This window comes from Cricetulus griseus, chromosome 3, assembly GCF_003668045.3.
Source record: "Cricetulus griseus strain 17A/GY chromosome 3, alternate assembly CriGri-PICRH-1.0, whole genome shotgun sequence".
In the NCBI taxonomy this organism is placed as follows: domain Eukaryota; kingdom Metazoa; phylum Chordata; class Mammalia; order Rodentia; family Cricetidae; genus Cricetulus; species Cricetulus griseus.
Window position 1 is genome coordinate 228,024,206 of NC_048596.1, and position 24,281 is coordinate 228,048,486.

The following is a 24,281-nucleotide window of genomic DNA, read 5'->3' on the forward strand; positions in this document are numbered from 1 at the left end:
AGTGTGGGTCCTGTGCATCATGGAAGGCTCTAGAATGATGACCTCTGTACCCATCTTTATGTGCCCATGAAAATGGCCACCACCTCCCTGGGACAATAGACTTGCCTTACTATCCTTCCCCCCTACCACATTGCCATCTTCACATCCAAGGTGAGTGCTCACTGCTAGGATTAAAGGGTTAGGTTCAATAGCTTAGGGTCAAAGTCAAGGTCCAGCAGGTCGGAGTCCATCAAGTCAAGGTCAAAGCTAAATATCTCAGAGTCAAGGGCAAAAATCCTGACCCCACATTTCAATGTTATACTCAGTCCTGGAGTGAAAAGAAAGCATTTCTCTTCTGACTGGTCCTTCTACCAAGGACTCTACACTCTGACCCAGTCAGCTATCTCCTTAGATTATGGGCTTCCCAATCTTAAGTCTAGTAGATTGAGTTGTGTGGAGCCCCTGCCCTCCTCCTTAGTACCAGTTAATGAGATTATTTCTGTCACCCTATCAAGGAGCAAACATATGTATCCATTTGACTAGTAAGAGGAACTCTGGGACATTAGCTGCAGAGTGCATCCTAAACTATGGCTGGGAACTCCAAGTGCCCAAAGAAACTGTGTCCAGGACCCTATCCCTTCCTCTGGGGTTTGGATTACAGCAGAGCTAAGCTATAATTAGTATATATTAACTTATTTTTATTGTATTTATATACATGTTACCATTCCCTGAAAGTGGAGGTACTCGGACCTACACTGAAAAGAGAAACAAGGCATTCTTGATCAAAACTCCTAAGTCTAAAAGCTGAAATGCTTTAACTACAGAGTCACGAGGGCAAAAAATGTCTAACCAAGATCAACAAAGCACCCTGCCTTGCAGGTGAGAGAGGAGGAGAAAGGGAGACCTGGATGATTCACAAGACAGTTTCTTATCACATAAAAAGACTTTTTCTCACATAAAAAGACTTATCACATAAAAAGACTATTAAATACACTAGCCTTTTATTTTACTTTGCAGCATTACTTATTTTTTCTTCTCCTTTAAGAGCTGAAGATAGCCTCCTAAAAGTGGAAGACAATCCTCTTCTGTCCCCCTTTCCTCGCCTCAGTAGTGTTCATGGACATGGGGGCCTAAGAATGGCATCTTGATGGAGGCAGGAAGAGTTGGGTTTACCCATTATTATTGTGGTAGGCACTGGCAGTCAAAGCTCACCTGAAGGATCCCTTGATGGGTCTCAAGGGCAACTTGTGTCCATTTCTCCATATGCCTGTTTGTAAAGCAAACTTTGACATGCAAGATTATGGGAACTATTATTAATTCTTATCCTAACTGTGTAAACAGAAAGGCAAAGGACAACACTCTCACTGCCTGCTACTCCTGTGACTATCTCACAGTCGGATTTCATCTCCCCGGATCCTTGGTGCCCACTTGCTAAGGCAGAATTGATCTCCACAGCATAATCACAAGCATAGAATTCCCTAAAGATTCCTTGGCATTATTTCACACTTCATGTGCTTTGCTTTACTCTTTCTAACATTCTTTCCTTCCCATTCCATCCCCTCCCCCTCTCCTACTGTCTGTATTTCACACCCTCCCCTCTTTTCTTTTATTCCCCCTCCTTTTTCCCCTTTCCCTCCCTCCCTTCCCCTCCCCATTTAGACTTCCATTTTTGTTTTTATATTCACTAGCATTCCTGTTTCCTCCGCCAGGCTTCTTCTTCACTTCTTGACTCCTCATCCTTTCTTCCTCCAGTTATCTTTAGCCCTCTCTCTTTGCCTCGCTTTTACCTACCCTCCTTATTAGTCATCTTCTCTAGTGCCCTGCCTTCTCAGCTTCTACACTGTCTTCTTTCTATCCCCACAATTATTCCCATGAAAATAGTCATCAGAAGGGACTATTTGCGCTCACAGAGGTCAAGTGTCCACCTGATAGGTTAGTAAAAGACTCATTGTGTTACAATGGGAATAAAGTTCTTTCTTCCTGACTGAGCATCAGAGTCAAGCTTAGACCTGGCTACCATTTTAAGGAGCAAAGTAAAATAAAAATTCCCATGTACCTAATTCTCAACTGGTGTCTTACTTACATATCTATCTCCCATCACTTGGGAAACTGAGATAGGAGAATGTCCAGTTCAAAGCCAGCCTAGGCTACATAGCAAGACTCTGTCTCAACAGCAAAATAGAAGCCTTAAAACCTATTAAACAAATCCAATGTCGTTATATCAACAATTGAAGATATTTTACTGCCACTATTAAAGATTTTAAATATGCCTAAATGATTGTACTTTAAATGAATTTTTGTAGCAAATGAAACTTATTTATATGGATAATGTTTTATTTGTTTTATGATGAACTACCTAGAAAAATAGAGACTATTTAAAAGATGAAGGCTGCCACAATTTAATCTTGATATTTTAAAGTTTAGTTTTATCTTAAATTGTGTGTGTGTGTGTGTATCTCTGTGTGTGTATGTGGGTGCGTGTGCACACGCGCACGTGCACGCGAGTGTGCATGTGAGCCCAAGTGTCAGTGGAGGTCAAAAGAGAGAGGGTATTGGGTCCCCAGGAGCTGGAGTCACAGGAGGCTGTGAACTATATGGCATAGGTGCTGAAAACTAAACTTGAATCCTTTACAAGAACAGCAAATGCTCTTAGCCACTGAGTCACCTTCCAGCCCCACCTAGATGTTTAATATATGATGATGTAATAAATTATAATGATGAAAGAGAAGTTGTATATGCTGAACTGAAGTCACTGTGTGAAACTCTTCTCACGTGACTGACTAATAAGCAGTGAAGATTAAATTTGGGGGTCTTAGCTGCCTAATTCTATTAGTGCAATGCTTAAGTACTTTGGTAGAATCAAGTAGTTCCTGAGGTTCAAGTTGCATCCATTATAGTAGTTTTGTTGATTGTAATGGTGATCTTTCAAAAGGAAAATTTTCTAAAAACCACTAGCATGATGCAATGGTGGTCTTTGCATAGATTCATGAGGACACATATCCCCTAAAGACAAAAGGAGGAGCCCAAGGTCCCAGGATGATATTATCAGGACTTGTGGATCAAAGTGCTTGTAGCATCTAAGAGCTAAAAGCCTATGTAGACAGCATTAGCCCTGGAGAGAGGGAGAGAGAGAAAGAGAGAAAGAGAGAGAGAGAGAAAGAGAGAGAGAGAGAGAGAGAGAGAGAGAGAGAGAGAGAGATTGTGTATAGTACTAGAGATTCTGCTCAGAAATTCTTGGGGCTGTTTTTCAAGCTCATGCAATGTAGATGTGACCAGGAAACTCACTGTCCTCCCCACTCACGTTCTGGCCACTTGTCTTTCTTTTACTGTGGAAAATTAAAAACCATATCGGACAATGCCTAAAAAGATGAAGGTGTGCTCTCTCTGAGCCTCTTTCTACTAACTATGCCACAGATGTAAAGTTAAGACATGAACTCATATGTAAGAAACACCATTTTCTTCATGACCTTGATATTAACTGAAGCCCAATTCCAATAACTATAGGGGTCCTCTGCCCTTCCTGTAATTACATAGTATCTGGGGGTGCATGTGTTTGGGGCCTGAAAACTGAAATACAACCTCTATCCAGCTGTCCAGTCGATGTTGGCATCTCCATCAAAAACCCCAGTGATGAAGTCTGTGACTTTCTTCTCATGGCTTATGTGGAAGATTGTCTGATGTCATCAAATCTGAGGCCTAGTGCCTAGGTCCCGGCCCTCTAGGGGCACTGCCCTGACTTCCCTGGACACTGCAGTCCATCAAAGAGCTTCCTTCACTCCGGGGTCCACAATTGATTTGCCCTTCCAAAGTGCCATCCGGTCTCTCAGTTCTATTCACAGGAAACGGCTGTTCCTGGATGTCCCCACAAGCCAGGGCTCAGACCTCATTCCATGGTCCCTTCATCACCAGTCAGGAGGTTTATTAACCATGTCTCTTCCTAAAGTGAGCCTCGGGGCCTCTTTCCTCCTGCCCACTCCTATTCCTTCACATACACAAGCACCACCTCGTCAATTTATCTTTTTCCCTTCCTCAGGCTGAGGCAGCAACTTGGGCTTCATCCTAAAGAGTAAAGAAGCTTCACCCAGTGCAGCTAGGAAAGGGGATGCTTAAAGTCTCCAGACTGGAGTGGAAGGGCACCCTCTTCTAGTATTTTCTAATCAATAGAACCAATGTCTGCTTGGTGCTTCTATCCACAGTCCATCTCAGATGCAATACCAACCACAGACTTTCTTCCCTAGAAATGAGACTGTTAATGCTCCCTCAAGAAGGAGCACCAAGGGTTTCTTTCTCTGCTCCTCACAGACTGCTTTCTTCCTTTCAGCATGTGGCATGAACGTCCACCACCGATGCCAGACAAAGGTCGCCAATCTCTGTGGTATAAACCAGAAGCTAATGGCTGAAGCACTAGCAATGATTGAAAGCACCCAACAGGTGACCCAGACAAGGGGCTGTTGAGTTCTCCCTGTGTCCACTCAACAAGGGCCATCAAGCCCTGTGCTCTCTTACCCCATCATCCCTACAGGATGTCCCAAGTTGTCCTTCTGAACACTTTCCTTGACTTTTCATCCTCCTGCCCATATGGCCACCTTTGAGATGCCTCCGGAATTCATGCATCTATGTGACTAGTAATAACATCTTAAACTTGTCATAGAATGAGCTGGTAGAGAAAAAGTAAATTCATTAAAACTATTGAGGATTTACTGCCAGCTTTATATTCATATTTTAGGGCTACCTAAAAATCTGGAGAAAAAAATATGTTTACTAGAATCATCTACAGAATTGTCTCAGGACACTGAGTCTAGGTGACTTCTGCCTGGCCATTTACACTTTGTCATGGGTTAAATTCCTCTCTCTCTCTCTCTCTCTCTCTCTCTCTCTCTCTCTCTCTCTCTCTCTCTCTCTCTCTCTCTCTCTCTCTCTCTCTCTCTCTCTCTCTCTCTCTCTCTCTCTCTCTCTCTTTCTCTCTCTCTCTCTCTTGATTTTTTGAGACAGGGTTTCTCTTTGTAGCTCTGTAGACCAGGCTGGCCTGGAACTCACAGAGATCCACCTGCCTCTACCTCTCAAGTGCTGAGATTAAAGGTGTGTGCCACCATTGCCTGGCTAAATTTGTCATTGACCTCCTTCCCTATCCTTGTTTGTTATGGAATGAGGCTTGTATGGAAGATTCCAGCTAGTCCTCTTGAAGTGGGAACAGGAGCTAAGTTCCTGCTGCTGATCCATTAAATGCTACAGATGCTTGCAAGACAGGGAGTCCTAAGAGCACTGAAGGGAAGAAAAGCTTTGACTGACCTGCCCATTTAAAAGTTTTAAATGTCTTTTGTCCCCAAGGACAGTGCAATATCCTTTCTGTGGGTGGGAGATGGTGGCAACTACTGGTGGTTGGTTTGTCTGACCCTGTTTGTGATCTAGGCTCGCTCCTTAAGAGATTCAGAACATATCTTCCGAGAAGGCCCAGTTGAAATCGGTCTCCCATTCACCATCAAAAATGAAACCAGGCCACCATTGGCACCGACACCTGGGAAAAAAGGTAGCTATCACTGTGGTTGATTGTCAATCAATGTCAGTCACTTGTCATGATCAACTTGACCCTGTGTTCTCTAAATTTGAGTTCTTCGTGTGCCTAGTCTGGTAGGCTTCCTTGCCCTCTATTTAAAGAGTATGGATACAATTACCAACTTTGAGGTCCCTGCCCTTTTTCTTTTTCTTATTTTTTTAATTTAAAATATATTCATTTCTCATACAATATATCCTGATTACAGTTTCTCCTCCTTCTACTCCTCTTTTTCAAGATAAAACCAAAATATGCCTAACTAGGAGTTCTTTGTGAGGGGGTTGCTGGTGGAAGGGTTTTAGAATGTTACTTCCTATTCATGTTAAGGGGTTTTACAGACATTAATCTTGTAAAGCAAGATGAGAATGGAGCCTCGGTGCTGTTGTTCTGTACCTTCGAGACTCTTCTGTGAGGTTCAAGACAGGAAGGAAGAGAGTCAGGTCCTAAGCCATGACCTTTGTCATGTGCCTACTGCTTGAAGGTTGTTCAAGGGGAAATGTAGCTACATGATTCTGGGAACTGAATCATACAAGAAAACAGTATATAATATGTTCTTTGGACTTAAAGAATATTAAATAATATTAAGGACTGGGACAATGGCTTAGTTGGTCAGTGCTTGTATTACAAGCACAAGGACCTGAGTTCAATACTCCAAAATGACATTAAAAAAAAAATGTGTATAGAAGAAAAAAGCAGGCGATGTCCTAAGTGGCTACATTGAACTTACCCACTCACATTTAACAACCTATTTGCTGTTTTCAGAGCCCCAGGGAATTTCCTGGGATTCCCGTTTGGATGGGATGGATAAAATGGACCATCCTTCAGAACCTGCAGTGAAAGTTCAAAGAGCCTCTCTGCAGCTGAAACTGAAGATTGATGATTTTGTCCTGCACAAAATGTTGGGGAAAGGAAGTTTTGGCAAGGTATGCTACCAAGGAGTTCAGACTAAAGCCCCCAGAAGGTGATACTAAATTCCTAGGACCAGAGGGTGTGGATACATGCCAAGAGAGCACCCCCAATGTGTTGTGAGAGAACAGAGACTGTCAAGCATTAAATGGGGAGCTGAGTGACTGAATGGAAATAGTAGTCTCTGTCTTCTATGGATCTTTGGCCCCAGAGCCATTTGCTTTGAGTCCATATACATCACGTGCTCTTGAGTTTGATGTCTTTGAACACCAAAAAATCAGGGAAGTGGCCATTTCACACTGTTTGTTTTGTTGTTGGGGTCTTTTTCATTGCTTCTTCCCCATGCCTAGAGTATTGCCCAGAGAGTGACCTCGATTAACCTTAAATACCCATTTAAAGGCCCGTCTTCTTGTTCACACTATGAAGTACTAGGACCAAGATTTCACCGTGACGCAAAGAGGGGAAGAGACACAGTTCAGGCACTAACACTGTAGTCTCAGAAAATGTACCTTGGTGAAAGTCTCCCTTCACTGTCCTTCTTGCCACTCACTGGGCAGGGGTAGGGGAAATAACAGAATGAGGAGAAGAAAAAGAAAAATGAGAGAAAGGAGAGAGGAAGAGTAAGCAGTTGTCCTCAGGGCTGGGAGATAGTTGGTGAAGTGCCTGAGATGCAGGCCTGAAGGGCCTGAGTTCAGTTCCCAGAACCCACATAAAAAAGTCAGGTTTGTGGGCATGTGCTTGTCATCCAAGCACTGGAAACAAAGAGACCAGAAGATGCCTTGGGCTTGCTGGCCAGCCAGCCTAGCCAATTTAGTCTGTTCCAAGGAAGCAAAAGACACTATCTCAAAAAAAAAAAAAAAAAAAGAGCAGGGTTTTGGTGGTGCACACCTTTAATCTCAGCACTTAGGAGGCAGAGGCAGGCAGATATTTCTGAGTTCGAGGCCAACCTGGTTTCCAGAGCAAGTGCCAGGATAGGCTCCAAAGCTACATAGAGAAACCCTGTCTCGAAAAACCAAAAGAGAGAGAGAGAGAGAGAGAGAGAGAGAGAGAGAGAGAGAGAGAGAGATGACAGCTCCAGAGAAACAGCATGTGAGGCTGACTTCTAGTCTCCACAGTCACACTCCACAGCATGCGTATATACACATGTGTACACACACACACACACACACACACACACTCCACAGCATGCATGTGTACACATTTAAACACTCATACTCTCAAAAAAAAAATTCAACTGATGTGACAACAGAAAAATTCCAAGTTAATGATTATAAATGGGGATGTTATAGAATACAGGCTTCCAGCATCTTAGACATTACAGACATGTAATTTATTACCAGAGCTCCTAACTGTTTTTAAAGTGTTAGATGGAACTCTGAGGAAATTTTTAACCAAAGGTCACTATTCCATGACTGTGGGAATCCAAAGGCAGCTTACACTAACCACCTGCTGATCAGACTTTGGCAGCAATGTCTACCCAGTTCATAGAACAATAAACAGGTTCAAGTGCACCCGAGCCTCTACCGTGGCTGAATAATATTTCATTCTAGTATGTTTGCATTTGAAAGCTAATGCATTTTCTTTTCATAAAACTTACTCTGCCCTACAAAAGGTTGCTGGGATCCATGAGTCCTTTTCAGTTCCCCAATAATACGAACCACAACAGCTTATTTGGTGTTAATCTGAGTGCTATAGGCAATTTATAGCCAGGCTTTATTATCATTTAGCAGCAATTAATATGCAATTATAACCTGATACGAAAAATTGAAAGGGCATTATGCAGATAGCAGTTGCCTTAGTGGTTCTTAGTTTATGTGTGGTTTTCGGATGGTTTACTAAAACAACTACCAACAGAGTACTTTACTTAATGAAATGCTTGTCTTTCTTTGTTCCTATGGGAATTTCTACCTTTGAACAAGGTTAATAAGCTAAACATACATGGCTTGGCAAGTAGCCCTGGGGACCCCCTGGGCTGTAGGTAGCTTCTCACCATGTGTGAATGTGCCCTTTTTGCACTGAGATGCTGAGCCCTGCACACTGAGAAGGGGGAAAGCCAGATGACCCATTTCTCTTTCTCAAAGTACTAAGAGTTCTCAAGAACTTATATTTCATCATTCTTTTGACTCTGTGGAAAACATGGCTTCTAACCAAAATGATAGTCTGCTATTGTTTTCAATCTGCTTTTAAGCCGATGATAACAAATTACATATTTTCTGGAGATATGAACACCATTTATAAGTCTGAGTTCTCATCCCAGCTCCAATCAATCACTCTACCAAGTCAACTATCAGAGGCAACTGTGTATCTCTTTTAAAACAAAACAAACAAACAAACAAACAAACAAACCCACAAGTTTTCATGGGGCCCAGGCTGATCTCAAACTCACTGCCCGGTGGAAGAATGGCCTCGAACTCCTGATCTTTCTGCTTCCACCTCCCCAATGTTGAGATTACAAGATTGCAGACCATGTCTGCAATTTATGCAGTGGTGAATATCAAACTCAGGGCTTTCTGCATAATAAGCAGTCATGTTGCCAACTGATCTACATTCCAGTTTTGTGAAACTCTTGGAAAGGTAGAATAATGATAGGATGATCTGAAACTCCTAAGTGACAGCCTAAACAGATGCAATCCAGGACTGAAACTGAATATGCGTTAATAATAACCTTCCAAATGCATAACACTTTTGTGAAACCCTTGGAAAGGTAACATGATCTGAAACTCCTAAGTGACATCCTAAACAGACACTACCAAGGACAGAAACCGAAGGCCATTCTTCTCCCACCCAACACAGATCTCTCCTAACCCTGCTTTGTCTCTTCTTTAATTTGTGCACATCCTGAAACAAAGTTGCTGCCTCGCTTCCTTTTAGGTCTTCCTAGCGGAGTTCAAGAGAACCAATCAGTTTTTCGCGATAAAGGCCCTAAAGAAGGATGTGGTGTTGATGGATGATGACGTTGAGTGTACCATGGTGGAGAAGAGGGTTCTGTCCTTGGCTTGGGAGCATCCATTTCTAACACACATGTTCTGCACCTTCCAGACCAAGGTATGCTTTTGTTACACTATAGGGGCCCTAATTGGGTTCCTTTTCTCTGCCAGTTAAAGAATTAAAAGACTCAAGAAGTCCAAAGAGCCACAGGTAGCAGCAGAGAAATGTCAAATCCACCATGCAAAAGAAAGGCTTTACTGGGGCTGGAGAAACAGACATGCACATACACCCTGAGAAAAAGGCCCTCTGCAAAGCAGAGAGAGGACTGAGAAGCTGAAACCCCAGACTCTTCTCAAGACATGAAGGTTTTAAGTCTCGGAAGGGTTTCCTCCCCTGATTTAGGGTTAGTCAGTTCCTTGTGTAAACATGTCCTGTTCCCAGCCTTGAATTAGTTGAGTCAGTCCATCAGCAGGGGACCTCAGAGGAAAAGCCCACACAACCATTGTCTTAAGCTTTCAGGCTTTTGTCTCAGGTCAAGAAGTTGAGGAAGACGCCAGCCACCTTGGAAGTTCTCCACCTTGAGTACCTAGCCATGACTCCTCTCCCTGTGTGCCTGCCTACCAGGGAGTCCTGTAATTCCCTGGTCTCTCACTTTCTGCTCAGACACACTTCCTCCCCCTTAGACTTATCCCAAATGTTGCCCTCTAGTGGATTTTGTCTCCACATTTTTCTTACCTCTCAACCTGTCCTCCATATGCCTATCTCAAAAAACTTTCACCTCTTCTAAGCACCATGGAAACATGGGCTAGAATTGTAAATGTGTGTTGGGAGAGACACTTGCTTCCAGGTCTATTTCAATGCCCATCATTTATTATGATTTAATTTGGTATACTAACCAGACTACTACATGATATCCACTCTTTAGTCTACTGGATATGTATTTAAAGGGGCAAGAAAAAAGGGAAAACAGATAAAAATGTATGATCTCTATTACTGCCCTTTAAAGACTATCCGGAAAAGTGGGTGTTCTTATGAACACCGTGCCAGCAAGCAGATACATGGGCAGGAGGGGTATTGGTCTTCAGGGAGTTAGTGAGAAATGCCCAGGGAAAGCATTAGGCCAGTGTCGGAGAGAATAAGAGAAGGAGGGAGAAGGAAAATAATGCTTTTCTGAATTGGGACTAAGGAAAGGGAGCAGGCTCAGCAGTGACACAGGCCAGAAGTCCTGCAGGCAGCTGCATAGGAAGGGCCTTCTGAAAGGAAAAGGTGGTCAGCAGCCTTCCCCTCTCCCCAGCATGGCTTCTTGATGAATCAGACTTCTGGCCAGGTGACTGACAGCAGACACAGTCAGATTAACCCTCAAAAAGAAAACAATATTACATGATGTTTGGGGTAGTCAGAAGGTCAGCTCTCCACCTGGGGTCAGAGGTGGGACTTAGATTCCATTCCTTTACCAGGAAGAAACAGCTTTCCCTTAGTGAACCCCACAAAACCCACAGGCCTCCACCTTTTCATATGGTGATCGAAATCCCAAGGAAGGGCTTCATTTTCTAGCATTACCAGGAAGACAGGAGGTGGGGTCCAAAGTCGAGCCGGAGGGGGATCCGTCTCAATCCCTCACAGCCTGATAATGCCAAGCGCCTGGCAACAGCTCTAAGCTTGTAGTATTCAGTCAGAATACAGACCTGAAGAGGCATACCGGGAAGAAACTAGATATTAGAATTTGAAAGGGACAAAGGACAGGAACTTGGGCATGGCAGGTAGGGGGATGTGGATGGTCCTCAACCTTCCTAATGATGTGACCCTTTAATACAGTTCCTCAAAGTTATTTTGTTGCTACCTTCATCACTGTAATTGTGCTACTTTTGTGAAACAATGTAAATCTCTGATATGTGGGATATCTAATATGTAACCCCTGTGAAGGGGTCATTTGAACTCCAAAGGGCTAAGAATACCCGTCTAAGTTTGTTTGATGCAGCAAGAAGGAGGGTGAAATTTCTGACAATGAATGTAGAAATTTTCCGCTACAATCATCTTCCTGTTTGTCTGGGTGATGTAGGTATGGTACCTGAGGGACTCTGTCCCTCTCTCCCTAGGTGAGGCCCAGATTGCTGTCTACCCTGGAAGTGTTATCTGTTGGTGCACTTTTCCGTTTTTTATTTTTCGGACAAGTTTTTTTGGTTTTGGTTTTGTTTTGGTGTGTGTGGCATATGCACATGTGTGTGGCTTATGCTCATATATGTGTATGTGTGCACAGGTGTGCATACTCATATGTACATGTGGAGGCCAGACGAGGCTTTGTTTGGTGTCTTGTTCTTTCACTCTGCCCTGTTTCCTTAGAAGGGTCTCACTGAATCTGGCTCTAGGCTGTTAGCCAGCAAACCCCAGCAATCCTCTGCCTCTGCCCACCACCACCCCTCTAGCAATGGCCTGGCTTTTTACCTAAGTGCTGGGGATTTGAACTCAGGTCCTCATGCTTGTACAGCAAGCATTCCTTTTTGTCTCCAAGAAAGTATTTGTAGTAAATGAATGAAGTAAAAGTTGAGGCCGCCCTTCAAAAAGAATGGTGGTATACAGGCTTTGAGTAATTTGCTCCACATACTCACTTGTAGCAAACTGCCAGACACCCCCCTGACAGCCTTCAAGGGATGCTTGAGCCTTCAAGATTAATTTAGCATCTTTTCTATGCATATATATCATATGCATCAAATGCCCTGTGGGAATGCATGTATATTTCCAAGTGTGAATGTTGGCCTTTTTCACGAGGACACTATTCAGAATCTGACTTTGTCAGAGCCGCAAGACAATATATTTCAGATTCTGCGCAGTTTTGATACGTTAGCAAGAAAAGTGAATGCACCAGCATCTTCCTTGCCACAAAGAGGGGAGGGTGGGGTGGCCAAGAATTTGCACATCAAATGTAAATGTGACTGGTTCCCTTGGGTTTTAAGGACTTGAGTTCTGCTAGAAAGAGATAAAAGCAAGAAAAGACGAAAACCTGTCATAATACTAGATGTCCCAGGACCCTGAGCTTTTGAGAGGCCCTGATTTATTATTCAGGTTTTTGCCATGTCAAAGTAACTGACTAACTGCCCATGTAAAGGGGAAGCAGCAAGAACTCTGTCACCCTTTGGGAACATGGCATGAAGGACCTTTCTTCAGACCCAGGCATCAGGCTTGCACCCCCAGGATTCATCTCCTGACCCATCTCCACAGCCCTTGGGTGTAACATAGCATTAATGAAGGAACAGTAGTGCATCCCTATAATCTCAGCACTCAGGAGACTGAAGCAAGAGGATCACCAAGTTTAAAGCCAGCCTGGGCTATAGCATGAGGCAGGGCAACTTTGTGAAACCTTGTCATAGATATAAAGTAAGAGGAACCCTTGACAGTGTGGCTTGATGGGAGAGGTTTGTCTGGCAGGTACTCCATCAAAACTAGACATAATATGAACTCACTGCTACTTTCCTAAGGAACTGGAATTTTTTTCCCCCAGAAAGTTATTTGGTTGCCTCCTACTTTTAACCTCACAAATCGAGAATACGACCACTATCACAGTTTAAAGCCAAATTTGAAGCAAGCTTTAATTAAATACTGGCCAGGTGGATGGACTCTGGCCAAGTCCATTCCAAGGTTCCTGGGAAATGGCCCAGAATCAAGTATGGCAATGACTTAAGAAGGAAAACCCATAATTCATTGTATTTCCCATCACACCAGGTCCAATCAGGGGCAAGCACATATCCTGACACATTTCCTGCCTGTGTGATCAAGCATATTGATACAGATGGGTCCAAAAAAAAATGTTTAGGGAAATAAAAAAAAATAGCTTCCAGCATTTCAGGAATTATCTGTCTTTGTGCAAGTGACTTGCAGATCAGAGGCATTTTGTTTCGTGGATCCCTTAGGCATAGTAATTAAAACTTAAAATGTAACTTTGACTCTCACACTGCCTCCAAAGAGTGCTCCTGTTGAACATCAGAGCAGTTGACAGGTGTTGAGGTTCTTCAGCTATTATTTACCAGGCACTTGTGGACCAGATCATTAAAGATGCTTACTATCAGTCTCAGTAAGTACATCACGTACTTACCACACAAACCTGTACATCATGTGCTCACCACACAAGCCTGTAAAAAGGCAGGTGTGGAATGTGTGTGCACTTATCATCTCAGCACTGGGGAGGTGGAGACAGGGAGGTCCCTGGGTCATCTGGACCAGCCAATTTAGCCAAATAAAATTGCAGACCAGTGAGAGCTGTTTCAATAGGAGAAGAAGGGCAGTATCCTGGGGAGCCACACCCGGGGTTGACCTTTGACCTCCACACCCATGCTCCTGTGTTTGCTCTCTGTCTCTCCATCTCTGTCTGTCTTTCTCTCCCACGAGTGCACACACACAATTTTATGACAGTTTAGGTGGTGAAAATATGGTGGGGAAGACAGGGAGGCCTCTGTGAAAAGGACAAGAGCTGTGGGCTTAGACACTGAAGTTTAGCCTCAGCTCTGGTGTTCTCTTGCCTCCTTGCTCAGGATAAAAAGGAAACATCAGTGTGCAAAAGGGCTGCAGGGCAGAAACAGGTACCCTACAGAAAAGTCCAAACCTGAATCTGCAGGGAGCTCAAAAGAATCTTCCAGATTAATTTTGTTGATACTAGATCAGGATAACTTCATACTCCCTTCAATCTCTGACATTGGCCCCACAGAACTATAGAGTTGATGAGTGTTATGACTCTCAGAGATAAAGAAAAGAATGGCTTTTATATTATCTGATTTACTTTTTATTTACATTTCTGTATTATTTCTTAATATTTGTATTTTCCATGCCTCATATGGAAGTCTAAAACCTCCCAATCCCTTCTCAGTATTTTCTTTAATGTGTGCAAACCTGGGCGGCACTGGATCTTAAACCCGTGTTCAGCTAGGTGGTTAATGTTGAGCACTTGCCTGGCACACACAAGGCCGTGGGCTCCATTTACAATAGAAAAGGAAAAATAAAAAGAAATGAAGACCAGAAGGAAAACTAGAAGGAGGAAGGGATGGAGGAAAAGAGAAAGGAAGAAGGAAAGGAGGGAGAGGGTGTTATAATTTAAAAAAAAAAAAACAGTGCAGGAGAAAAAAATGCCATGTGACAGCTCACATGTAGGGTTTTTTTTATTAGGGGAAAGGGACAGGGAAAAGTGTGGGAGTGGAGAATGGCCTCTGGGTACAGGAGCAGCTGAAGAGAAAAGAGGGGGGAGACAGAAAGGCAGAGAAGCAGAGAGAGAAAGAGAGAGAGATGGGAAGTATGAAGGGCTCTTTTAAAAGGGAACATAGTGAATGTGCACAGGAGGTGGTCTTAGTGGCTGCAGCTGAGGCCAATTCCTGTCAGAACCCCAAGGGCAGGCCAGTACAGATGCCTGAATACTAACAGAGGAGAAAAGAAGGAAGGAAAGGAAAAGAAAGGAGGAAAAAAAGGAAAGGAGGAGGATCAATACCTACTTTTCATTATTAATTTTTACAATGTACAAGATGGCGGCTGCAGAGATGGCTCAGCAGTTAAGAGTACTGGGTACTCTTCCAGAAGACTGGGGTTTGATTCCCAGCACCTACGTGACACTTACAACCACCCACAACTCCAATTCTGGGGGATCCATCCCCTCTTCTAGCTTCTCCTGGCAATAGCACACACATGGTATACAGACATGCATGCAGGCAAAATATCAATACACATACAATTTATTTTTATAAATCAATCTTTTTATAAAAAAGATGAGGAAATAAATAAGAAAAACCATCTGCAAGAACAATTGTCATGAATCTTTCAGCTGAATTCACTCACAAATGAATTGAGGATACTTAGGAAATGTTTCACAGAAAACTTTGAAGCCCACAAGTGAATTAAAAACAACAGGAATAAATTAAAGATGAACTTTGAGACTCTGTCTCACAAATTTCCTTCAAAAGTCGCAGTTAAATTAAATCACAAATGCTTCTCAGGGACCACTATCTGTGAGCTCTGTGTTTTTCCTCAAAAGAAGCAAAACTCAACACTGTCTGGGACTAAACTACAAAGCTTTACCTATTTTTACTTTTTTTTCTTTAATTAGTAAGAAGGGAAAAAGGATCTACCTAATTTAGAAGAATAATATTCTGCTTCCTTGATTTTATTTTTAAATTGAAGCCTTGTTTAAATTTTATTTCATTTTCTTTTCTGGGGCACATTCGTGCCAGGGTGAACATGCGAAGATTAGGAACTTAGCCTTCTCTCAGTAAGTTAGGGTCTCTCCTGGTTGAGGTAGGTTCTCTCCTTGCTGAGGTAAGGTCTTTCCTTGTTGAGGTAGGGTCTCTCCTTCATTTCTGCTGTATTGCACACTCCTGCAACCTCCCAGGAATTATCCTGGCTCTGTCTCCCATCTCACCAGGAGCTCTGGGATTTCAAGTCACTGCATCTGGCTTTTTTATGTAGGTTCTACACTTTAACTCAGTCCTAAGGCTTATGCATGGAATGTTTTCCCTGATGAGCCACTCTCCAGAGCCAAGTTCCTTGAATTTAACATAACATTAATGTAGACATGGTACCACACCCCTTTTAATCTCAACCGAAGGAGGATCACCAAGTTCAAACCCACTGGTTTATAGAATGAGTTCAAGGCCAGTCTGGGCAACTTTGAGAGACCCTGGCTCAAAATAAAAATGAGAAAAGGGCAGACAGTGTGGCTTAGAGGTAGAGTGCTTGCCTGGCATGCATGAGGCCCAAGGTTCCATATCTAGTGCTACAGATAATACTAATAACAACAATGAGCTAAGCACTCCAAGTTTCCCTGCTCTATCTCCCATAAAACTATTTCAAACAGGATGATGTGGCTCCAAAACTAGTTTTAAAAGATGCACCTAATACAATGTCATCTTCATTTTGTTTTTTTAATTATTTTCATTAGACACTAAAGTGAATTATGATCTGCCTTCGTTTGAGTCTCCTGTGAATTAAGGGAACATTGATTAATGAAAGGCCCATCAATATTCAAATCTGCAATTGTACTTCAAGAAGTATTAACAGGGATGGAGAGATGGCTCTATGGTTAAGCGCACTGGCTGCTTTTCTAGTGGACACAGGTTCAAATCCCAGCACCAACATGGAGGCTAACCGTTTTTAACTCCAGTTCCAATCTATCTGATACCCTCTTCTGGCCTCCTCAGACACTGCACTCATGTGGTACACATAGTCACAAGCAACTCATCCATACACATAAAACGAAGAAGGGTTACCAACCACAGACCTCAAAGAGGCTTTGAATCCTCTAAGCTCGGCTCTGGGTCCTTCCTAGGAGTGTGTTTGAATGACAGCCACTGTGAGTGTTAGCGGTCTCCATCTCTATGTCATCCCCACCCCCATATGATGAATGCTGGTGTTCAAAAGCGTGCACTCACTCCTGGTCTGAGCTACTTCAACACTGTCAGCATGATTCCTCTGAAATTTCTCCTTCATAAGAAATAACAATAATAAAATTAGAGTAAAGTGAAAAGAATTACATTTCAGTTTCTGTTTTAGAATGCATAAAGCTGTGCTTCCAGTTGCAGTTTTGAGGCAGGAGATGCCATCTTTTGAAAGGCTTCTAACATGCCTTGATAGCCTTGGTTTTCCTCCTTGCCTCCAAATGCACAAAGCTGAAAAAAAGAACACTGTAGAAATATTTGAATCTTCTGTGGGGAAAATACCACATGATCTGAACGATCATTATTTGAAATCAGAGGAAAACATTTTTTTTTCTCCCAAGTGTGTCATTCTGGCATGTCCATGATTTAAAAGCAAACTCGAACATTGTGGATGTTAAATCCCCAGCTTCTTATTCAGAAGCTGCCTCATCCGAAGCTGTTGTGAACACTTCAATCTAGATACCCTCTGGTTGAGTTGGGAGCCCTGGTGATGATCACGGTTTTATTGCAAAGAAAAGACTACTAAAAGATCCTATATACCACAACCTGGAAGAGACTTGTCCCTGCACTAGGCCAGAATGAACGCTGGCTGCTGCCTGGCTGAGCCTGACCAGGGAACCTCTTTTTCTCACATGGTAGGGTAGATGATTTTAGAAATGGCGACTCACTTGGGTGTTCATCAAACAGCCCCCACACCTCTGTGCCCGATGTCACAAAACTGATTTGGGAGGTAGATTCTCAGTAAAATTTATCAAATTTGGTAGCTTTAAAGTTAATTTTCGGTGAACTAATGTGCTTAGATAGTTTGCTTAAAGCATTTTGTCCAATGGCACAGAGGATAATAGGGAAAATTGATGAACAGATATGCAGGAATTCTTTGGCATGTAAAAACAAAAACAAAAGCCAGTGCACTAGAAATGCCGTAAGCTTCTTGCACCTTCTAAACCCATAGGTATTTTCTTACCTCCATGTGACTCTGTTCTAAGGCCTGGCCCAGCCAGGCTTAAGAATTTTCTGTGGATTATGACTTTGTTATTTGTATAGTTTGGTTTGGTTTTATTTTGTTTCGTTTTTTAGATAGAGTCTTAGTAGTCCAGGCCCTAGTCTCAAACTTGATCTTGATACGGGCCAAGGAACCTCTGGTCCTCCCACCACCACCTTCCAAATGCTGAGATTTTCATGGCTTGTTTATATGATTTCAGAGATGGAATCCAGGGCTTTGTGCATACTGTGCAAACATTCTATCAACTGAACTACATTCTAACCTGTTTCATAGGTTACATGGATGTAGTAGCTTCCCTGTTTTCTGAGTGGAATTCCCAGCTCTATCCACTTGCTGTCGTAGGCTATGTCCCAATGTATACGCATCTGTTCTCCAATATACATCTTTTTCTTCAATAATCTTGAAATTAGAACATTGTCATTTATGTTTAACTTAAAATACTCTGAAAAAGAATAAGGTCTACTTAAATCTTATTTTTGGAAGTACTTTGGTCCTGATTTTTTTCTTCTTCTTCCAATATTGAAAAGATTATACATGTATTTTGTTACATTATTCTGTGAAAATTCCATGCATCTAAATTGCATTCATCTCTCATTTCTACCTCCAGCTCTCCCCGGGACTCCCCATCACATCTCCCTCCCGATTTCACATCCTCCTTCTACAAGTTTTAATTATCAAAGAGTAAATTAAATTTTACTAAAAAGAAAAAATAAAACAAGAAATTATTATGTGAGGTTTCTAGCCTTTGAAGAAAAATTATACCTGGAAAAAAATAACTATAATTATTCTTTGCTTTTTGTTCCCACCTTGCTTATCTGGTGAAAGGGCCTATGTTCTCCATGTCATTTGTGTGACAGTTGTCAAGTTTCCCTTGAATTTTCAAAGTTAATTGTTCCTGCTTTGATAAAATCACTAGCTAATATCTTTGATGCTGTGAAATTCTCATTTATCACAAGCATTTGACAACTATTCCTCTGGCTGCAGTTTCCATTCTCTTTTACTTGGAAAATGTGAGCATTGCAGGGAGAACATGGTATGCAAGCCAGAGCACATCAAACAGCTTTGGTGTCTACTTTTACAATCTCTATAACACGAATAATAGAAACCCAGAGACAGATATTTGCGTTCAAGCTGAAGATCAGAAAAGCAAAGCAGCCAAGCCAGCAGCTCTTACTTCTATCAAGCTGAAATCGCAACCCTGTCTCCACCAATCCTCAGAGACAATGCTTTCCCTGTCTGGAAATTAAATCTCACATGAGACCCTTTGCTTCTTCCCTTTATACCTCCCTAGGGCTGGGATTAAAGGTGTGAACTCTGTTGTTCTCTTAAACTGGTTCATTCTCTTGTAGCCATGGGTGGCCTTGAACTCACAGAGATCCATCTCCCTATCTCCCGAGTCCTTGGATTAAAGGTGTGTGCCACCACTACTTGGCCTCTATGGATAGCTAGTATGGCTGCTGGGATTAAAGGTGTGTAGCACCACAGCCTGACTCTGTGGCTGTGATTATCTTTGCATTCTGATCCCTAGTGCCTTTATTAGATCATAAACAATATATCACCACAAATCTCCCTTTGACTAATGCTAGAAAGTTCTCAGAATGCACTCTGCCTCCTCTAAGAGTAAGTTTATGTTTTGTTTTTTTGTTGTTGTTATTTCGAGACAGGGTTTCTCTGTGGCTTTCGAGGCTGTCCTAGAACTAGCTCTTGTAGACCAGGCTGGTCTCAAACTCACAGAGATCCACCTGCCTCTGCCTCCCGAGTGCTGGGATTTAAAGAGTGTGCCATCAACACCTGGTGAGTTTATGTTTTAAATACTGATATTTCCCCACACTTCCAGGCCCTGTAACTTCTCTAAATAATGTGTACCAAATGATCCTATGATATTTATGAAATGGATTTTGTTAAATTAATCGCTCCAATTACTCTTTAATCATCTCTCCTTTGTACTGCAAATTTAGATTTGCATTTTAATGATGTTTATCCTTTTAGAATGTTTGGGTCCTGTACTTTTTGGAAGAACTGCTATGTTTGTCTTACTTTGATTTAAAACAATTTCAAGCATTTTTAAACCCTAAGTTTTATATGTATGGCAGTCTCCTGTAACCCAGGCTGGTCTCAAGCACTCTGTGTAACTCAGGATGACTTTGAATTTCTGGTTCTCCTGACTCCATCTCCAAAGTGCTGTGATTATGTGTTTTCAGCACACATCTGGGTTTTTCCTCTCTTGTTTTGAGTCCGGGCTTCATGCTCAAGAGGCAAACACTCAACCTCATCCCCAGTCCCCTCCAAATGTTTACAAGTAGGTTTTTTGGTTTTTGGTTTTTTACATCCAATAGATCACTCTACTACTCTGTATCTGGCCATATTTTCTTTTGTGCATCTCAATGTAATAAGATCATTGACTTAAATGTGTTTCAGGGATAGGATTTTACTGGCTTCAAACTCCAAGTCTGTTTCCTGGTCAGGTCTAGAAATGACAGTAGTTACATGAATTTGTCAGCAAATCAACTTCATGCTAAACCTTCTTCATTGACATTGGTTAGTGTGCAAATCATGGCAGCCAATGTTTTTGTCATTTCGTAACTTTAAATAGTCCACAAAAAGGGACATTTCACATCAAACTCCTGTTTCAGACAACTTACCTTTCATGTTAAAATCCAGCCTGTTCTTGAGACATTTGTTCTCAATGGGTGAATGTGTGAGGATTGTAGTTACTAACTATAGTTATAAATATGAAAACATCTGACATTTATAGAGCGCTTGCTATATGTCATTCCATGTTCTGGGCACATTATGTATTTGAGCTCATTTACTCTTCCTAACAATCTATGAAGTAGACATTATCAACGTCCATATTTTATAGACAAGGGAATGGAGGTGCCCAGGGGTATAAGGAGCCCACTGAAGGTCAGATGGCTGGGAAGCAAGGGAGCTAGGATGCTACTGCACTGCCTCTCCTCAGAGACTAAACACACCAAGGAAACCACTTTAAAATTCATGGAGTTTTAGTTGCACTTTGATTGCAAAAGAAAATAATTGGTTAGTTAATGCAAGAAGACCCCATGGAACAATTAAGCCAGTAAATACAACTGAGCCCAAGTCCCTGTTGCAAGGTACCAACATCTTAAAATTCAGACCAGTTATTTCTGACTCACATTAATGAATCTACAAAGGTAGTGAATGTTACTAATTAAAGTTTACAGTTGAAATATAAACAGGACAGAATAAAAGAGTTTCCTAGTTTATCTCTTCCATCTCTGCCTCCCTTGAATATGCATGTGCACACACACACACACACACACACACACACACACACACACACACACACACACTGCACCTTTGCATATCAAATTGTACAAAGGATTTTCTGTTGGGCTTTTTATGGTATATATTTATGAAAAGGACTAAGCCTTGTTTCCTAGGGCATCTCGATTTGTAGTTAGATAAATTAAAAATGAAAGAAAGAGCCTGGTGAGGTGACACAGCCCAGTAATTCTGTCCCTCGGGAAGCTGTGACAAGAAGATAAAAAGTGAGAAGCCAGCCTAGACCCCATAGTAAGACCTGTTTCAAAGAGAGGATGAATGAATTCAAATTGCTCCAATCTCCTACAATACCAGAACACCTAAAATATTGATTTATCAATACCAATATAGGGTTTAGCGCAGCAGAAACTTTGGAGTGAACCTCTGAAGACAGCGTGGAGTGTGTTAAAGTGGGACCAAAGCCGCCCACTCAGCGTCAGGTTCCCTCCAGTGTGTGTTTGAGCAGCCCTTGGTCTACAGTGAAACACACACAAAGCTCCCCTCTTTCCCACCATTGAGGTGCGAATGTGAAAAGGCAGTTGTCACTTGTAATTCTCGCCTTAAACCTTTCTCTGCAAGATGCTGTGAGTCCCCTTTGGTAAGGAAACCTAACTAAACCTTGAGTGTGGTGGTCCACAGCTGAAGGGAATCTTTAGCTCTTCTAACACCAATGGAGCCTCACTGTAAGACAATGTAATTTTTAAAACAAACAAAAAAAGGATAAAACATGAAAATAAAAAAGTGGAAGTCACAAAAGAAGACACTAAAGACAATGAGTTAAAATTAGTTCAGAAAAGAGATAGCCCCTGTTCCTACTGCTAGGAGTTCCACAAGAGAACCAAGCTACACAACTATAACATATATGCAGAGAGCCTAGGTCAGTCCCATGCTGGCTCCGTGGCTGTCGGTTCAGTCTCCATGAGCTCCTATGAGCCCAGGTTTGTTGATTCTGTGATTTCTAGTGGTCTAGTAGTGACTCCTTTCTCCCCCTATTCTGTGAGACTCCCTGAACACTCCCTAACGTTTGGCTGTGGATCTCTGCATCTGTTTCCATCAATTCCTGGGTGCAGCCTCTCTGATGATAATTTGCCTAAGCACCAATCTGATCACAGGAGATGGCAAGTTTAGACTATGTATCCCCTACTCCTAGAAATCTTAGCTGGGGTCCTCCTTATAGATTCCTGAGAGACTCCCTTATGTCAAGTTTTTAACCTAACCCCAAAATGTCCTTATTTCCAGTAATCTCTTTCAGTTCTCTCCCACTCAGCCCTACTTCCAACCTAATCACTCGTGTTCCCCCACCTGCCCTCAGTCTACTCACAAAATCTCTTCTATGTCCCCTTCCAAGAGAGATCTGGGCATCTCCCCATGAAACATGCTTATACATAGTCTCTCTGCATCTGCAAATTGTAGCATAGTCATCCTTTATTTTAAATCTAATATCCACTTATAAGTGAGTACATACTATGTTTATGTATCTTAGTCTGGTTTACCTCACTCAGGATGATTTTTTTCTAGTTCCATCCATTTGCCTTCAAGTTATTGGTGTTCTTGTTTTTAACAACTGAGTAGGACTCCATCGTGCAAATGTACCACATTTTCTTCATCCATTCTTTGAGTGATGGACATCTGGGTTGTTTCCAGGATCTAGCTATTACAAATAAAGCTGCTATGAACAGAGCTGAGCAAGTGTCCTTGTTATATGATTGAGTATGCTTTGGGTATATGCCCAAGAGCAGTACAGCTGGGTCTTGTGGTAGATTGATTCCAAGTTTTCTGAGAAACCACCACATTGACTTCCAAAGTGTCTGTGCAAGTTCGAATTCCCACCAGCAATGGAGGAGTATTGCCCTTGCTCAGCATCCTCTCCAGCATGAGCTGTCGCTTGTGTTTTTTATCTTAGCCTTTCTGGCAGGTGTAAGATGGAATCTCAGAGTCATTTTCATTTGAAATTTCCCAATGGCTAAGCATGTTGACTATCTCCTTAAGTGTTTCTTGGTCATTTAAGAGTCTTCTGTTGAGAATTCTCTGTTTAGATCTATACCCCCTTTTTAAGTTGGATTATTTGGTTTGGTAATATCTAGTTTCTTGAGTTCTTTATATATTTTGAAGATCAGCCCTCTGTCAGATGTGGTGAAGATCTTTTCTCATTCTGTAGACTGTTGTTTTGTCCTATTGACAGTGTCCTTTGCCTTACAGACAGTTTTCTATTTCAGGAGGTCCCATTTATTAATTGTCAATTTTAGTACCAGTGCTATTGGTGTTCTGTTCAGGAAGTTGTCTCCTGTGCTAATGTGTTCAAGATTATTTCCCACTTTCTCTTCCATCAGGTTCTGTGTATCTGGACTTATGTTGAGGTCTTTAATCTACTTGGACTTGAGTTTTGTACAGGATGATAGATATGAATCTATTTGTATTTTTCTACATGCCGACATCAAGTTGGACTGGCACCATTTGTTGAAAATTGCTTTTTGTTTCAATGTATAATTTTGGCTTCTTTGTTAAAAATCAAATGTCTATAGGAGTGTGGATTTATGTCTGGGTCTTCCATACAATTCCATTGTCCATCTATTTCTTTTTATGCCAATACTATGTGGTTGCTATTACTACAGTTCTGTAGTAGAGCTTGAAGTCAGGGATGGTGATAACCTCTGGCAGTTCTTTTCTTGTACAGGATTGTTTTAGCTATCCTGAGTTTTTGTTTTTCCATATGAAGTTAGGTATTTTTTCAAGGTTTGTAAAGAATTGTGTTGGTATTTTAATGGGGATTGCATTGAATCTATAGATTGATTTTAGTAAGATTGACATTTTTACGATGGTAACCCTACCAATCCATGAGCATAGGAGATCTTTCCATCTTCTGATATCTTCTTCAATTTCTTTCTTCAAAGATTTGAAGTTCTTGTCATACAGTTCTTTCACTTGGTTATATTATTTGAGGCTATTGTAAAGGGTATTGATTCTCTGATTTCTTTCTTAGCACATTTACTGTTTGTATTTAGGAGGGCTACTGACTTTTTTGTAGTTAATCTTGTATCCATCCACTTTACTAAAGAATTTTGAGGGTCGATTATGTATACACTATCATATAATCTGCAAATATACATTGACTTCTTTGTTTCTAATTTGTATCCCCTTGCTCTCCTTCAGTTGTCTTAGCTAAAACTTCAAGTACTATCGAATAGGTATGGAGAGAGTGGACAAC

At 41.8% G+C, this 24,281-nt stretch overlaps 1 protein-coding gene across 2 annotated transcripts in view; it reads left to right on the forward strand.

Moving 5' to 3' along the window:
• Positions 1-24,281, forward strand: part of Prkcq (protein kinase C theta) — a 76,977-nt gene that overhangs the window by 18,734 nt on the left and 33,962 nt on the right. For both annotated transcript variants that reach the window (XM_035442841.1, XM_035442842.1), the window contains exons 8-11: positions 4,301-4,410; positions 5,389-5,506; positions 6,293-6,453; positions 9,308-9,481. In XM_035442841.1, the coding sequence (XP_035298732.1) occupies positions 4,301-4,410; positions 5,389-5,506; positions 6,293-6,453; positions 9,308-9,481 (563 nt within the window). The remainder of the gene's footprint in view (positions 1-4,300; positions 4,411-5,388; positions 5,507-6,292; positions 6,454-9,307; positions 9,482-24,281) is intronic.